At 42.4% G+C, this 18,514-nt stretch overlaps 1 protein-coding gene across 5 annotated transcripts in view; it reads right to left on the reverse strand.

The window, feature by feature from the left end:
• The window catches only part of zeb2b (zinc finger E-box binding homeobox 2b), an 84,393-nt gene that overhangs the window by 22,458 nt on the left and 43,421 nt on the right, over window positions 1-18,514 (reverse strand). For 2 of the 5 annotated variants that reach the window (XM_034311857.2, XM_034311845.2), the window contains exon 1: window positions 833-3,644. The exons of the other annotated variants lie outside the window; for them this stretch is intronic. In XM_034311857.2, coding sequence (XP_034167748.1) covers window positions 833-947 — 115 coding nt within the window. In that variant the 5' untranslated portion in view covers window positions 948-3,644. Of the gene's footprint in view, window positions 1-832; window positions 3,645-18,514 lie in introns of those variants that run through there. 5 annotated transcript variants of the gene reach the window in all.

Consider the following 18,514-nt stretch of genomic DNA (forward strand, 5'->3'; position numbering starts at 1 on the left):
CCTGCTTTTGATCTCGAGTAAATAAAAGGAACATCTCTCACTCGAATGCTACAGATAATTAAAATGACACCCTTAATTGCCCCAGTCTCAGTTAATGCTAGGCTTAGCGCTCCCCATCGTAACCTATTCACGGCGCTCATATTGGCCTGTCAGTTAGACGGTACACAGGGCAGACGCTAATGACATGTATTGTGCATTTGGTATTGATTATGATGACTAGCGCCTCTACGAGCGGCTAGCAGTGCTCTGAGGTAAGGGACTCGAAAAATGAAAATAGTTTAAAAAAAATTAAATAAATAAATAAACAAACAACAATGTTTAGTCTGTTTAAAACCGACATGTGAGGGCTTTGTGGCAATTCAGTGCCATTTGCGGGGAACACAAGTGATCATAAAATCATTTAAGGCTGAAAGTGGAGGGAATCATGTCTTTTGTCAGAGTATTTGACTCACAAAAGAGTGCCACTGCTCTCTTTTTTTGGCTTTTAAAGTCTTTCAAGACACTTTCATTCACTTGTGTATATCAAGTCATGAATGGTTACAAATACAATCCATAAACCCATAAACGTGACAAAATGAAAAACTGAGGAAACGACACATTATTAAGCCAAATAAAGCAATTCAGACCTAAAGCAGCTGCAGGAAATGGATAATTAAAAACCCACTTATCCATTTCTTACCTGTTAGCCTCAATAAACCTGACAAGACAGCATTGTTACAAGACAACGTGAATATTTATAACACGCCAAAGAAAATTTATATCATTAGAGTGTAATCTGGAGGAGTCCCAGATTGTTTAATCAAAGCAGACTGTCCAAGAACATCTTGCATACCTTTACCACTGCTCCTCTGCAAATACTTTGTCTTGAATAATGCTCTTTTAGACTCCTGTGCAGTTAATGTCTCCATCCCTACACTCTCCTTAACCACAATCCAACCTGGGGGCATGGTTTCTTTCAAAAATCCAGAGTAGATCCAGATCCAGGGGAAGGCTTGTGCCGGTGCCCAGACAACGGCCTCTGGTTATGGGAGAGCAGGAGATCAGAGCTCCCCCGAGGTGGAGAAGTGATGGAGCTATTCCTGGATGTTGTGCCTGCTGGAGCAGCTGCTGTGTGTCAGTAGGGGTAATAGGTGAGGTTGGTAACCCTATTGGAGGATAACTATGCCCTCTCCTGCCTGTCTCATACACACAGATCACCTGAATGGCTCAAGGGGGGGTGTGTGTGTGTGTGCCAATGGGAATGGGGGTGTAAAAGCATTAAGGTGGATGTTAATGCTGCCTATTCAGTAAGCAATGAGAGTAAACTGTCATCATTTCCTTTCACAACAGTTTACGGCTCTGAATGAGGATGCTCACGAATATTCGGTCTGCTATCAAACTAAGCCTTTAAAACAACCAAAGACTTTTTATTTTAAAACAAATATTATTTCATGGCGTATCTTGCCAATCCCTTTATAAAAAAATAATATAAAATGTCCTACAACAGGATAAGAAAACAACAGATAAAAAAGGTTGGTGTTGAGAAAGAGAGAAGGGGGAAAAAAGGACAGTGGCCAAAAGTGAACAAAAGATCGAGGCTGCCCCGTGGACGGTGAAAAACCCAGTGAAGTGTAAAGCAAAGCAAACCAAACCAGCTCCGGAGTGTTTCAGAGCCCTTGTGCTTCTGCGTGTGTGTCAGCAAGGGGGTTGTTATGTTCAATCATTTCTACCATGAGGCAGCCAGCCACGGTAGCCGGACCCTAATTGAATTAAAGTCGCGTTTATTTGCCGAGGCCGAAGCAACAGGCTGGAAAAAAAGACAGAAAGCTCGGAGCTTTGCTCGGCTGCTCGGCTGCTCGGCTCGGTGGCCTGACTCTCCTCCTCTAGTCGTCCTGCCCGAGTTCGCCATCTGTACTCACTCACACACACATGCTCCTGGCCCAGCGTCCCCCACCTCCCAGACACGGGAGCCAAAAAAACAGAAAAAAAGATAGAGAGAGAGACCGAGGCATACAAAAGCTCCCTCGGCTGCCCCCGGGACCAACACCGGAAAAAAATAGAAGAGCTGAAACAAGAGGGGGAAAAAAATAAAGAAGGAGTAAAACGGTTGCCCAGGTGAGTGTAAATTTTTCCGGGTTTCCTCCTGTGCTGACATCCGTCAAGCAAAGGAAAGGTTAAAATTAGAAAATTTAATTTATTTGATAATTTCCCAGAATAATTAGAGTTAATATGGGTTAATTAATATGCAAATCTCTGAGCAGATGTTCGACAGAGGAGTCTTGCACAGGGAAGCAGTCTGCTCTCTCTCTCTCTCTCTCTCTCTCTCTCTCTCTCGCGTGCTTTTGGCTGTCACTTACTGGCCGTAATTGCTGTAACTAACCAAATACACACAAAACCTTTAGCAGGGTTTAAAAGAAAAAAAAAAAACCTCTCAGTCTGAACTGTCGGAAAGCCGCTACTTTCATCACACAAAGACACACACTTGTTATTTTCCCGCATCTGAAAAGCTCTTTTATGCTTCAGCCATTCCGAGGCGAACGCTCAGGATACTTCATATTTTCTTTTTTTCCGGGCCTTGTTTATTCCATAAATGTGTATAAATAGAAAAGATGCGGGGACTGAATCGAGCGACGAGTGCAGAGACACCTGGTCCCTGGTGTTCGTTGTATCTGGGTTGTTGATGTCTTCCCACCTAAATCTGTTCTCATTGTGGAGCGTGTGAGCAAGGCAGGCAGATCTGGCAGCGGCGTGCATGAAAGGGAGTGTGAAATGGTGCTTGACTCGTCTGAATCAGGTCGCCCATCAAATATTTACAACTCCCCAAAAAAAAAAGTGCTCAGCTGCGCTCGGGCCTGAGCTGCGATTCGCTGTCACTGACTCCAGATCAGAGAGCGCTGCGTGCTAATGAACATAGTGCTTTAAACATATGAAATTAAAAGTTTAAGCAAAGCCAAAAGAACTGAGGTCAAAAAGAATAACACGAGGAAGAAAAATGAGCTTTTATGATGCTTCAGATTTCCAAATATAAAGGCTTATTAAACGGTAATTAGATGGAAAATGATGCAAAGTGATTAAAATCATATTACATTATGTAAGAGTGCTAGGAGTAAAAGTGTGAAAGCATGTACGGAAAAAAAGCAAATAGACATGACAGCAGAATTAAAAGCAAAATGGTGCCTAATACTGAAATTCTTTTTCAAACAGTCATTCAATTTAACATAAACATGGTTGTGTAATAGACATAATATGTGCTTGCATAATATGTCTAAGATACTATCTCGTTGTGTTCTGTATGGCTGTGGTTAAGTGGGATCTGTGATTTTGTTTTTATTTTGTCACAACCCACCATTATGAAACTTATTATTAGGGGTCCAAGCACCAGATTTTTTTTATTGACTTCTTATAGTGATTAGACTAACTGACAGGTCACTTGAAATGAATAGGTTTAATCCAAACCCAAATATTGTTGTACACAATGATTACTACATACTCATATTTGAATAGTTAGATTATGGTTGTAAAATGAATCAGCAGTGAGAGGGGGTCTGTGGAATGTTTTTTAATAGTTAAAAAGGTCCCAGGGTACAAAAAGTTTCAGATCTCCTGCTATAAGGAACAAAGCTGTTGTATGTTTTCTAAGAGTTTGCCATCGCTGCCAATCCCAGTACTCCCCCAACCCTCCCCCCTCACCACCACCACCACCACCACCACCTCTAACGAAGAGATAGAATGGCTAAGTGCCATGGGTACACGCCTCTCCCACCTCCCCTACCAATGCTCTTTTACACACTGGCACAGAGACAATCTCTCTATTCCTATCCTCCTCACACACACTCACACACACACATACTCCCAGGTAGTGGAATGCGCTGACAGGGTCAGTGTGAGCTGTTGTTGGTTTGATGCGAGGTGCAGCGGGCGCCAGATTGATAACGTACAGTTGGGTCTTATCAGCAAGCCGGCCTATTTAATAAGAGAGGACTCTGCTGATCTACTCAGATCTCTCTCTTTCTGTCTCCCCCTCTCTCTCTCTCTCACTCTAATACATGCACTCACAACAGTGCACAAACCTAAAATCCACCACGAATAATCTTCTCTTTTTTTAAATCAGATATTTCACATCCATCCATTTCATCACCCCTTTTCTTTGGACGCCGTCACACTTAAAGTTTACGAATTCATCTTATATTGCATAGAAAGTGAATATAGAGTGTTAAATTATGGGAAATGATGACTTTGTGTGAACATCCGTGTCTCCCATATACACCCTTTCTCATCCAACTAGTACAGCATCTAATCTACAGGAAAAGAACAAAAAAAAGAGAAGAAAAATACTAAAACTTATGGCTGAATCATAGAGCTGCGAACACACAGCACCTGAAAGATTATGTCTTATATGAAAGATAATATATTTTCTTATTCATGCCATCGTCTATACAAATTAAATGTACAATTTTCCTTTTTTCACATTGTGGCTGTTTCAGGGGCCCTAAAAGAGTTACGCCTTGGACAATGCACAACCACGTAATCACCTCTTAACTACACCACTTCTCACTGCAAATATGCATGCAAATATTCCCATCATAAATACAATAATACATTCGGCACTGAAATGAGTAATCGGCTGACCTGTTAATACTTGGCAGGGCCTGAATATAAAATGGAGTTTTGCAGCAGCTTGTCCTGTCACTAAAATGAATGTGCTTTTTTGGCGCACCATGGTAAGGATGTTCCGAGTAGAAATAAGCATTTTTACTTTTTTTTCCCTCTTGCTCAAGGCTTGTATGCCCCATTTTAATAAAAAGGAATCCATAAAAATAAATTAGGTGCACTAAATATATGCAAATTCAAACGTAAGCAAATCAGTGCAAAATTATTTTTTTTCCAAAGCTGATTAAAAGCATTAATAAATCTATATACACTATTGCTCCAATCTGATATTGTAAATTTATTACACTTCCTGTAAGATTAATTAGAATGCTACAGTAACATATTGCACTGCCAGAGCAGATTACTGTGCGTTTTTGTTTAATAATGGCCAAGCCGGACCTCGGCTGTAATTATTCTCCATAACACGCCCGTTTGATCGTGATTTTCTTTATGGTGTGTATTTAATGGGATGAAACCGCAGACAAAAGGAAGCGTGTACACTCGTGCTGTAAGGTGGTTTCAGCAATTCTGCAGCTTGAGTATGAAAATGATATTCCTTTAATGTTGAAATCAAAAGCCCATTTTCTCTTTCCCACATAACTTTTAAACACCTTTTTTTACAAGCCGCCTAAACTATCAGGCAGACTCTGAGATAAGGGAGGGTGAAAATAACACGTTGAGCTGGTCAAGGTTGCGCCGCATTCCTCCACAAACGGCTCAGAACAACCTTTTGAAAGGCTGCAACATTTATCTAAGGAACACTGAGCGAGCACCTGAAGATCAACATTATCAGTCTGTCACTGACTCCTGACCAATCAAAACACAGAGGTATGTAAAAACAAAATGAGTGTGTCCTCGCATGTTTATTTTTTTTCTACAAGCTCCATGGCCAAGCGGTGAAGTGGCAAATGAGAGTGTCAACGTGAACAAACACAGAAACAGCACAGGCTTGGGAAAGACCATTAAATATGCACAGGGGGGGTTATTTATGATCTGATCACTAACACTCGCCTGCATTTTCTGGCAGAACCAATGAAAGGAAAGTTTAATTCATTAACTTTATGTTGTGGAATATGGAAGATGCATTTTTGTGCACACGAATGGGAAAAAAATGTTCAAAAAGTATGACAGCCAAGAATTTATTTAAGAAATGAGACAGGGTTTGGCTGGTAAAGATGCCATTTTGGACATATTCCAAATTCGAGCAGAACCAGGTCGTAGTCTGGGGACTCATTGTAGAGCCGAATGTTCCCGATACGTTTTGAGCACAATGAGAGGACGAAATCTGTGTGAAGGCACATTTTCTGAATAGCATCTGTGCTCCAGGCTGACGAAGGTCGATTAGTGTCATAAAACTCTGCCAGTGCTGAAGCCGAGGGGGTCAGGAGGGGCGGGGAGAGGGTTTAAAGGGGGTCAGATCAGTGTGTGTGTGTGTGTGTGTGTGTGTGTGTGTGTGTTGGGGGATAACTCGATCTGAGGATGGGGGGCAGAAGTCCGCAGATGGTGTAAAGATCAGAGGGGGACTATCCAGGTGAGGGGCTCAGCCCCCCTGGCCAGTCCAATCTGAGCAGCTCATTCAAATGCTAATGAGGGAGTAAAGCACATCTGTTCCCCCCCTACCAGGCTGGATCTTTGTCACCTGAATAGCTTCCCCACCAGGTATCAAACAAGCAGCAGGAAACAGCCCCTTTTCATCCTGCTACCTCCACTCTCCAATCAGCAAATGAGGCCCTGGTGACTCCAGGAGCCCCAGAGTTCTCCCACTCCAAGCCAATCGCACCTGACACTGTTACACTCCCCAATGAGCCAATGCTATAGACATAGACAGTTGTGCAGTGTTAAGCTTCGTTACCCCAATGAGTATACTCCAAACCCTAACCTCCCAATTGTCTCCTGAACCAAACCAACATGGGTTTACCTTATACCCTTCTTTCCTGCAGCATGGTAACCCATTATGATAATATCTTCCAACCAGACCAGCGTACACTTACCTTACAACCAGTTAACCTGTAACATGTATTACTAATACAACAACCATCCACGTTTTTTTTACCTCAACCAGACGAACACATGCTCATCCTACATCCTGTCAGGTGTTACTTGAACCTACCCAACATATTTTTACCCTTCTTTTCTCCAATTTCGTAACCCATTTACGATACCATCAACCAACCACAGCAACACATCCCTCACACCACATCCCAGTTCTTACCTGAACAAAACCAGACCTCCAGTGGGTTACAACATTTATACTAACGCATATCACCAGTGTCTTACCTCTATCAGACCAAGACACCTTTATCTCAAGCCCTTAACTCAATCAGACTGTCACATGGCTTACCTTAAACAGACCCAAATGTATGTCTCAAACTCTGTTAACCTCTGAATTTTATTACACAAAATAAGCCAAGAAAATTACCCTGCTAACCTGCCCAAATAGTGGCAGTTTAATGGTGCTAGGATTTGAAATAGTAACCTTCTGATGAATAGCCCAAAGCCCTAACAACTGATGCCCCACTGCCTTAGTTCTACCAAACATTTCTTAAGTCCATCACCAACTGTCACTTTGCTAACCTTCAGTGTTGTAGCACATCCATCCTAACATCTATCAAACAATTTCTTAAGTTAACTACAGCAACATGTTTACCACGCTTTGAAACAAACAGTTGTTTATTTTACACATTGCTAACCTCCAAAAACCAACAACTTCTTACCTCAAACAAAGTTTTCTACACACCCTACTAACCTCCAGCATAACACCACATCCATCTACCGCTCATCTCTTCTGAACCATTCCAACACGCCACAGCCCCTGCTAACCTTCAAAAGGCCAAGCCATTCATACCAGCATCTTATCTTCTACAACAACACTTTCATGCCCTCCCACCGATGCATTGTCGACATACCAGCTTCCTCTAAGAAGAGAAAGAATCTTGTGCTAAGAGCAAACCTCAGCGCATCAGACAGAAGTTCTTACAGAATCTTATTACTAATGCATGAAGCAGGTGCATGTAAACACAAACGGAGCAGTTTTGTCGGCATCATTTGTGCCTTTTTCCTGCTCCCTCCCCCTCTTCTGTATCACCTACCTTTTCACCGCCTGCTTCACAAACACACACACCACATATTTAATTAGCCTCTGCTGCGAAGAGCCACCTCTCTCTCACAGAGAAGAGCTGCGGTTTCCAGCTCAGTGCTGACGACCTGAGACAGTGCCCCCCCTCACACACACGGCATACTGAGGGGGAACCTCCTGCTGGTCTTTCACATGCTAAACGCACCTTTCTAAAGCTTAATCTTCAGGCAGGCCAGTTAAACAAAACGGCCCCCTATACGTTTATTGCACAACAGAGGCTGTTAGCATGACAAAGGCCCTCATATCCATCTCGCCGTTCTGAAAGCTCGACTCCACTCAAATTTACGGCACATTTGGGGACTTCTTTTTTTTGCAGAAACAATGAAGTAGTTTATGGAATCATACCATTTTGAAGCTGAGTTTATACACATTTGTATGAATTTTCCAAGCACTAGCAAACATGTTGGCTGTGGCACAAAAATAACACACCAATTTTCTTCTTGGGTACACAATGTATGATATTCATGCATGTCCCCTTACATAATTGAGTAGATTCCTTTCACTCGAGCTGTGGTGGGATTCCACACTGGATTTCAGGATGTAGAAAAGGAAATTTTGATCTAAGGTTTTTCTTTCCTCTCTTACCTTCCTTCCACCAGCCCATGGGTTTATTCTCCCTGTGTTTCCGTCAATCTGCTTCTTTTTTGATCAGGGGCATGAAAGCTGGAGCTTGTGTGAGCGCCGGGTACCTGGGGTATGGCTAGGTGCTAATTAGCGCAGCAGGATAATTGATGTGTAGATTACACTGTGAACAAATGCCTCGACTTGTTTGTTCTTCTCACTTTTCCTGTGCCCCCCCTCCCCTCCGTCACTCCCAGCACCCCCCTTACCTACAGCCTAATGAACAATTTACCTGCCTTGTTAAGACCATGCTAATGCTGAATAAAGAAGTCACATAACAGGGAAATGAGAGAGCAATGTTGGGGGGTTTGAGGGACTTGATGGCAGGGAGGAGAGGAAAGGTATTTTCCTCAGGTAAGGGTACCTTTCAGAACGCTCGATTTACACAAACACACATTCTCCTGACCTGCAGAAATGCCTCTGCTGAGTGAGAGGCTTTACAAAAAAGAAAGAAAAACCTGCAGCAGCTCGGAGAAAAAAGGAAACAATTTCTAAATGAAAGGGCATGCCATTAGAGCTCCAATGGGCCTCCATTGTTATGCCCCTATAATGCCATTTCCTTCATCTTTTGTTTTTGGGAAGCTATTATTAGCCTACCTCTCACAGCTGTGAATACGTTCAATAGGGTTTGAATTTGGTCATTAACAACTGAATATCAGCAAACACATTTCGCTGAGCCCCTGCCACTGCTAATAAACTAATAATGAGTCCGACTCTAATTGGGAAATGCAATGAAGACTCGGAGAGAAGACGCCTGAGGTAGCGTGAGAGAGAGAGAGAGAAAGAGACTAGGAGAGCGAGACAGCGAGAGAGAGAGGACAGGTCATTATGAGGACAGATGTAGAGGGAAAAAGGTGAACAGTTGAATCGTCGCCTCTGCGCACTTCTCGTGGACACCGGTAATCCGTCTCCGACTAGTTTACAAGTTAAACACATTATTGTCATTATGGACTCCCTTATAGCAGAGCTCAGCGGGAGTACAAACACACACACATGCACACTGAGGTATCTATGCCTGCGAGCCATCACACCGATTAGCAGCCGGAGAATTCTGAGGGTCACCATGTCTCCTGAGAGCTGGATGGCCCAATGGTCCTGCCTGCGTCAGATCTTTACAGTGGGGGCTCAAAAGAAAGTGCTTTGCGCTGTATCTCACTATTTAACCCTCAGCATGCCACTTGAACCTATTCTCAGTAGACTTGTGAAAAATTACATTTCAGTCTTCCATGCCAAATGGAATTGACCAGCAAAACATCTATGATTTAGCTGTAGCATTTACAATGTTTGACCTCTCGCTACAGTGATACAGGAGACACCTGAAAACTTTGCTTTTTAAGTTAAAGCAGAGCTCAGACCAAATACAAATAAAACTTACTGAAGGGGAAAGGACAGGGCTTGTGAACAATTTGCTACTTTTGCTTTGCACTTGTGAACTTTGACAGGAATTCACATACCTCAACCAAGAAAACACAAATGTGGAACTGTGTTTTTTTTTGTTTGTTTTTGTATTTTGGTTGTGCTGTGTATCGTTTATGCTGTTAGCATGGAGCCGTCTTGTCTGCTGACATATACTAGGTGGCAATGTTGACACCTCTGCGATGTTTAGTTTTTGCACTCGATATATGAGGCAAAAATCTAAGCCAAAAATGCCAAGATATATTTGGTGTAAGTGCGAAATTATGAAATTTTGCCCAATTATGGATTTCAACTTCAACCATGTCAATGTCTGGAAATACAGCCATGATCATCAAATATACTGCAGAACTTCAGGTCAAGCTATAAGTCCTTCTGGTAATTGCCTCGATCAGTAACCTAGCAGAGTTCTCCCATAATCCTCTAGCACACTCTATAAGTGCAGCGAAACACTTTCTCCCCCACTTCTCGATATTTTGGTTCTGGGACTGTAGCGTAATCATCTTATACACGCTTCTCTTTGTTGGGGGATTTTCGCGTTTCTCCTTCCAGAAAAGATAAGCAAGACAATAATGAAAGCTTTTTCTCTTCCTTAATTACCAAACCAGTGCCCCTGCGAAAAGGACAGAAGACTGTGTCATCGCAGGAGGGAGAAGAACATGTGTGGGGGGAGGAGGATGAGAGAAAGGGAGAAGGAGAGAAGAAGGCTGTTTGGACTTTTTGAGAGAAAAAGAAAAAAACTGGGAGTCAGACAAACTGGCATTTTCCATCGCCAACCTGATAAAGCTCCCAGCATCCCTCACCCTGGCCACCCTTTGTTTTTCTCTCCCGCCTGCTTCCTGTCGCCATCTCTCCGTTTAATCTAGGCGGCTAGAAGGGTTTACTTCCCCCCCCTTGAAGACAGCACGGGAGGAGAGAGAGAGAGGGAGGAAGAGTGGACAGTGCGGGTTGGGTACATTAAGAGCTGCGGTAGTCCACAGGAAACCTGCGCGAGCCGAACTTTTAACAAAAGTCTTTCATCTTGGCGCTGCTTTTCCTCGAGACGGCACGCTCCTAACAGCCCCTTTTAAGTGCATACCTGATATGGAAGCATGGCTTATTGTCTCCAGGGTCGGTGCGGAGGGAAAAACATATCTCCCTCTCCACGTCCACTATGCCCCCTTCATCGCTTTGAACGTCAGATACAGAAGCCTTTTAATCCTGCCGAAACGCCCTTCCTCTGGCTATTAGCAAACTCAAAACAGATAATTACTGGCGGGCAAGAGAGGGAGAGAGGGGCTTGGGTAGACTCAGATTCAGAGATCTATTCATGGATAACACCTTTGTGCATGTGTGTGTGAGTATGTGTGTGTATATGTGTGTGTGCATGTGTGTGTGTGTGTGTGTGTGTCTGTGTGTATAAGGGGGTAGGATTATAAATAATCATAAATAAGAAGGAGTAGTTGCAGGAGCATTGGTTGCAGTTGATCAAGTGACATCACAGCTAACCATATTTTTCTCTTCTTTGGCTTGAGTTTAGCTACAGTTTAGCATAAAATCCAGGTTTTATTTACACGGGATAATAATTCACCTTGCTAAGCGAAGCTAATCAGCTGCCTAAACACAGGAAGTTTTTTTTTTCTTTGCTAAGGATAAGATCACATTTCTGGCAGTAGCTACCTGACATAGCAGAGCTAGAGAAAGCTGGCTAACATGAGCTAAACTATTTTATTCAGCAATTAAAACCAGCTAGCTGACATAAGGTAAGCTAATATAAATTACTGTGTATCAAAAAGACATTCCATGCTAAGCAGCACTGTGCAAAATCAGAATGGGACCTAACTTGCTAGTCAATGACCTATTTAGTTTAGATAACATTATTATTATTACATCTCTTTCAGCACCTTTCAGCACCTGATGTTATGTAACTGGCCATGTTTGCTAGCAAGCCTTTAGCAAGCATCGTTGGGCTACTGCTTAGCACAAACTACTGGTTTTAATTACACAGCATAATAGTTTAGCATCATTAGCTATGCTAATCTCATGCCTAAATGCAGCTAAAAAGACAGCTACATATAGTATGTATCTTATCTAATGTTTATTACCTTCTTAGAAGTAGTTATCTGACATAACAGAACTTGAACACAGGGAAACTATTTTATTCTGCTATTAAATCCAGGAAACAACTTCCCTAGCAAGAAACAAATATAAAATCAATCAGTATTTTATGCTAAGCAGGACTTGGGAAAGGCAGAACGGAACACAACTTGCTAGTCTATGACTTTTTTAGTTTAGCTAACACATTACACCTCTATTAGAAGTAGCTTTCTGACTAACTTGGCTAAATGGCCAAGTTTGCTAGCATGCTATTACATTATTATACAATGTAAATAAAACCAAACTGAATTTTATGCTAAGCAGCACTCAAGAAATTAAGGAAAGGATTTTGTTAGCTACATGTGTGCTTAGCTAAGATTAATATTTTAAAATCCTAGCTGTATGTTTGCTAACAAGCTAACTGTCAAGCTAATATGGTAAACAATTTAATGGTGTCATTAAAACCAGCAAGCAACTTCATTAGCATGCCAGCTAACCTGAGGTAAACTAAGGTAAACTATTATGCTGTGTAAGAAAAAACATTTAAAACAAGCACTTTGTGTAGACTGGGCAAAAAAAGAATCTGCCTCTTTCTTCTCACTTTCTCCTTATTTCTCCTCTTTCTGTCCTCCGTCTGTCCATGTTGTCTCTCCTTCCCTCCCTCTTTGTGATTGTAAGTCACAGGGGAGACACTAAACCAAATACAGGAGGTGAAATATTGGCGTGTCACCTATCTCATAATCTGGACAGGAAGTGGAAGGCATTTGGAGCTGCGCCCTTCCCAGCTCTCCCTCTCTTTCTTTCTCTCTCTCCCTCTCTCTCCTCCTTTTTCCTTTCAGCTGTTTGTTGATTTGGTTAAACCAAACACGAGCGGGGAGTCATACAGACGGCGGGAGTACAACACTCGGATAAGAGAAGGAAGAAGGGGCGCTTGGGCCTTGTCTTCTCTAAAAAGAAAAAAAAAAGAAAAACGTTTTGATTCTGACACAGGGGCAGAGAGCAGCGACAGGCTGCAAGACCTGAGCAGAACGAAAGGCCTACCTGGGGAATATCACAAAAGAGTAAAGAATAAAGAGAGTGAAAGCTTCAGGGAGTGTGTGTGTGTCTGTGTGTTTGTCTGTGTGTGAGGGGAAAAAAAGGAGGAGAGAGAGGTGTTGCTAAATGTTTTTATTTGTAAAGGCGTTTTTTTATCACTGTGTGAGGCTGTGTGTTTTTTTTGTGTGTCTATGTATATATGTGTGTGTTTGCCCAAGCTTGTTTGTTATTGAGGTCCTTATCTCCGTCGGTGTGTGTAAGGTGTGTGTGAGGATGAAAGGCGCGTGGGTGTTTTTGTCTGGTGACATCCTCCCGGCCGCAGCGCCGCAGAGAGGAACTAATCAGGCTTTTACACCTTGAAGCGAACCAGTGTAGCTTTAGCACTGCGCTAACCACACACACACACCTTACACACACACACACACACACACACACATACTGTCACTGTTACAAATTGGCTGCTCCTGAACTCAAGGTGCCAAAGGACCATTAGACAGACAAAGGCAGAGTTTTGTCCGCTGAATGTGTAAAAAGCTGCACACCTCTTCATTAGTAAGACTAGAGGCACTGAAATTCCTCTCCAATCCATTTGTTTAAATATAGACATACTTTTATTTTTAGAGCTTCTGTCATTTGTTTGTTGTTGTTAGTGACTAAAGAGCCAACCGACTGATTAAAAACAAGCATTAATCTGAAATCTTTTGCTAATTGGAAAGATGGGTATGCTTAGAAATATCAAACAGCAACAGAGATACCTGCATGCCCAGTAAACAGTAAACAGGTTAGCATAAGGGGGTGCTGCGTTCAATTAGCGTGCATGCTAATCTGGTTGCCGGGATTATGCCCAGCCCTGGTGGAATGGAGAGAGAGATTTCATTTCCTGTGGACTCCACCTGACTCAGCTGTAGCGCTCGAGTCAAATCCACACACAGATAAGAGCTAATCATCCGTCAGAGAGGAAGAGAAGGAGACGGAGAGCTCTCTTTATCCCTACGGCTCTGTCACGCTGCTAAAAAATTACATTCATACCTCCGTTCTCGATCTCACTTTAACTCCCGCAAGAGAAGTCGACTACAGGAAGTCGGAGTGAAACAAAAGCCGGGTCAGAGACCTCAAGTTCATTCTCTGAACGTTGCACCACATACACAGTGTCGTACACAAAAGGGGTGACGACGCACAGCTGCTGCGATGTTCTGCATGTTCCACCGTGTCACACCGTCTGCCTTCTTAATCAACACCGCACATGAAGCCACATCTGTGTAGAGCTCAGGTCCTACTCATTACTCTATTAATCCTGTCACACTTAGCTCATCCATGTTCTGTAGTGGAAAAACAAACAAGTTTGCCCACTTTCCCACTTCTCTATGAGGCTTTGCAGCTCCAACATTGTTGGTAAAAGAAGAGAGGAAAGGGTACTCGAGTGGCCTGACTATCTAAGAGTGCAGTGTTTAGTCAGTTTGAATCAAACCCTGGTCCATTTTCCCCTTGTACTTGGTTCAGTTATAGCAAGAAAGGAAATTAGTGCTCTCCTCCAAGAGTGTTGAGCCATCTTATAATGTTTTATGAGAGAAATTTCCAGAAGATGAACTGCGAAAAACTTGCACCCTCACAGATTCATGTGGAAGCAGATATGGAGTGGGAATTGGCAACGAATATTGTTTTAAAAAAAACGGAAGGAAGAACCACTCTCGTTTTTACTTTTATTGAGCAAAGATTCTCCAAAAAATCTGCTATACCAGATTGGTTGTGTTTAATTAAATTATGCGTGGTGCAAGGATGTTCAGAGAGCTGAAGAGGAAAAGAAGGAGGTACAATATTGCCAAGTGGCTTTAACAAAGAGCAAAGTTAGTGATTTATTTAAAAGGCACTGCTTTATTTGATTAGGAATGGCATATTAGCGTGAGTTAAGGAGAGAGGAACCCAAGAAAGAGAGAGGGAGAAAGAGAGCGAGAGAGAGAGAGAGAGAGAGAGTCGGACATACAGTTGTCAAAGCAGAAGCTGTATGTGAGAGATAAGACTGTGCCATAAACTACATGCCACATGTGTGTGTGTGTGTCTGTGTGTGTGTGAGCGCTTGTTCCCTAGTGAAAGAGAAGTCAACATCAGGTGCTTGAAATCACCTTTGCTACCTAGTGTGTGTGTGGTGAACACCAACCTCAGAAGAAGTTTCAATACATGAAAAAATAGTACATGGGTCATAAAAAGCAAGCAACTGTTATTATTTAGTTATTCCAAGTGGTCAAATATAGAAAGTGATACTTCCTCAATAGTGTATAACCATTTCCATGTCACACTGCCTGTAAGTGATACAGCTAAGACCATTCTGAAAAGTCGAGACGTGCAAAAGGAAGCTAAACTGGCCGTTTAACAACCCCCCGTCTCTTTATTTATTTATTTCCCTCCTCTCCCGTGTGGGTTCAGGAGAAAATGTCCACACTTCTGAAATTCAAGCAGCCCACGCTGACGCCAATTCCCAAGGAGAAACCTGATTTTCTCAGGTTTAACTAAATAATGTATGCATACTTTTACTTTGGCATGATAAAGCAATTTTGGTCTTAACAGTGGCCTGAGAAGGGGATATTTCAAAAGAGAGAGTGAGGGGGGGTTATGAGAGGGACAGTTTCCTGAATAATTCAGACAGTTCAAGTGGAGATGAAAGGAAAAGAATATTTCATTCCTCCCAAAAAACGCAAAACAAAACTGTTCCTTTCATAGCTGTAAAGAAGCTGTAAAGAATTTGTAGTTTTTCCTATTATTATTAATTCAGGGGATCTAAGGCCCAAAGTGTCTAAGGGTCCAGTCTGTCCATTAGGGACCCAAGCAATAAATGAACAAGTTTTTCTTACTAGGAGTCCAAACCCCACTAGTACAGTAGCTCTAAACTTACTGACTTATAGGGGTCCAAGCACCATCGGTTCAGTATCCCTTTAGTGATTAGATGTTTTCATAACAGGAGCCAATGCACCAGATTTGCAGTGCTGTCAAAAGACTTAATGCGAAGTACCTTATGGGCATTCAGTGTTTTCATCTCCAGGTGGAAAGCAGAAGACGAATCTTTCATTTCTCCCAAAAAAAGCAAAACTTTCCTTGCATGACTATGCAGAAGCTATAAAGCATTTCTACTTTTTTCTTTTTCTTTTACTTTTTTTTTTTTCCTATTATTAATTTAGAGGGTCCAAGGCCTATTTTTCTTACTAGGATTCCAAGCCCCATTAGAGCAGTAGTCTGACACTTACTGAAAGACTTCCTTATAGGGGTCCAAGCACCGATAGTGCAATAGCCCAATAATGATATGTTTTCATAATAGGGGCCATAGCACTAAATTTGTCCTATAGTTTTTTGAGTGGTCAAAACACTTTGTGAAGTAACCTCTGGGAATTCTATGTGTTGAAAATGAAAGCAGAAAACTTTCCTTCCTGCTAATGACTTTACTGCTGTAACTCTAACGCCGAGTTCTGGTGACCCGAGCCTCAGAATCTACAACTTATGACAGACGGACGGCTGGATTGTGACCGCTGCACATGCACACATTCATTGAAACTGTGACCCCTGTTCCCTCCCACACAGTCTGGCATGTCCTTCATCTAAAAGTATCAAAAATTTTGCATTGAATTAACAATTTCTGACAGATGGAGAGTGCAAGACTGTGAGTGTAATGGGTGCAATGGCCTTGTGTGCCAGGCTAAAAAAAAGGAAGGAAGGAATGGTGGAATAAAAGAAAGGTGAGGAAGGGAGCGCTGCTATAATTAGAGGTCACAATCGTTTACTTTTAGCATTCAGTTCAGGTTAAAAAGGGTTTTAATGGTGTGAACTGTACTAGTAAAGGGAAGTGCGTGTCCTTCTTTCTCTACCTTTCCTCTCTTTTTTTTCAAAATGCAGGGGAAAAAAGAAGGAGAAAGGAAAATACTAGCTCAGTCTGAGTACCCAAAGCCACACAAAGCTGTCAGAAAGCCATAAAAACCACTACTGCAGGAGCCCCCACCTGGCTCCAGCCCTCCATCTTCACTTTTATACACGCCTTCGTATGTGTGTGTGTGTATTTATGAGTGCCGATTGTGTTTCCACAGCTACTGCCTACGCCGAAGCGAATCGAAGCGAAGGAGCAAAGCCTTCTGGGATCTCGTCAGCCGAGCGGCCCAGCCCACGGAGCTCACGCATGCCAGCAACATTGCATCAGAGTCGCAACCTCATACACGCGTACGCGCACACTCAAACCGTGACCCTAGAGCCTCTGCTGCCTCCCACGCAGCCTGGCATGTCCTCCTAACTTCCTCCCAAAGTGTTAAAAAACTTCACGGCTCCCAAGGGAGGAGGTTTAGCAGGGCCTCACAGCAGCGGGTACCTTTTTAACAGGCCTTTGCTAATTCCAGCGTCACACATGCTCAGTGTGGGCTTGTAAGGTTTCTCTCAGTCTGGGATGGTAAAACATGGTAGCAGAAGCACCTGAGAATTATGGGTTAGCACCTGCAGGTAGAATCAGCTTTGCTGACTTTTTTTAAAAGGTCATTTATTTCTACCTCACTGTTCTTGGTATATATGTGGTACCCCCAACCTCCCCCCGCCCCTTTTTTATTTATTTATTTATTTATTTATTTATTTATTTTAACCAATATGGTGTCTGCACTAGTTCAGGAAACTGGCAAACTTTTTTAACAACCACCCCTGTTTTCACTGGTTCAAGACCCTAAACGTTGTGTAATCAGATGTGGAAGTAATAATAATAACAACTATAGAGAAGTTGCAACATACAAAGTCAAGTCAGCAACTCTATAAACAGCACAAAGTTATTCTCATAGGCAATGATTACACGGGAGGTAAGACCAGAGATACATGTTTTTATTTAACTTTGCTGCACTGTTCACTTTTTATTTTAATGCTGGGAATCATCATGATTTCACACTTGAAAGTTCACTAGGGGTCAGGTTAGGGGTTGTACCTTTCCTTCGAAATTTCATTCATGAATCTTGTTTCGTTCATGAACGAAACCTGGAGGAAAAGGTACAACCCCTTACCTGACTTATAGAAATCTAATCACAATGCAATCCTCATTTGAATTTAGATCAGCATCATCTGATGGCACTACTCCACTACTTCAGCCCTCACATGGTTCTCGACTCCAGACCTGCAATTGGCCAGTCTCTTTTGTCATGAAAAAATGTGGAGCTCTTCCAGATTGGCACTTTCACCTTGTTGATAGAAAGGCGATATGAAAATGTGTGTCATTGAGGTGTTCATGGTATGTGGTGTGTGTAGTCAGTGACTGTAAATAGTGGTCACTGTGGGTATGCCTGGTTTATATTCTCTCTCTCTCTCTCTCTCTCTCTCTCTCTCTCTCTATCAGTTTCCTCTTTCCCATCATGTAGTCACTTGATCTGATTCCTCCTCCTGGCCACACGATGAAGCCAAGGTCAAGAGCCATCGTATTTATCCATTTGTGACCAACAGTAGGCACAAATAGCAATGCAGTACCTTACAAATGAGATTAGCACAATTAGATAAATGCCGCTCTTAGCTGTGATGTCATTCTTAGGTTGTATATTTTGTATTCTAAAGAATTCCTTTGACATGTAATTGGGGAAGAGGCAAATAAGCTTATGCAGTTTA

The sequence above is a fragment of the Pangasianodon hypophthalmus genome, chromosome 2 (assembly GCF_027358585.1).
Source record: "Pangasianodon hypophthalmus isolate fPanHyp1 chromosome 2, fPanHyp1.pri, whole genome shotgun sequence".
Lineage (NCBI taxonomy): Eukaryota > Metazoa > Chordata > Actinopteri > Siluriformes > Pangasiidae > Pangasianodon > Pangasianodon hypophthalmus.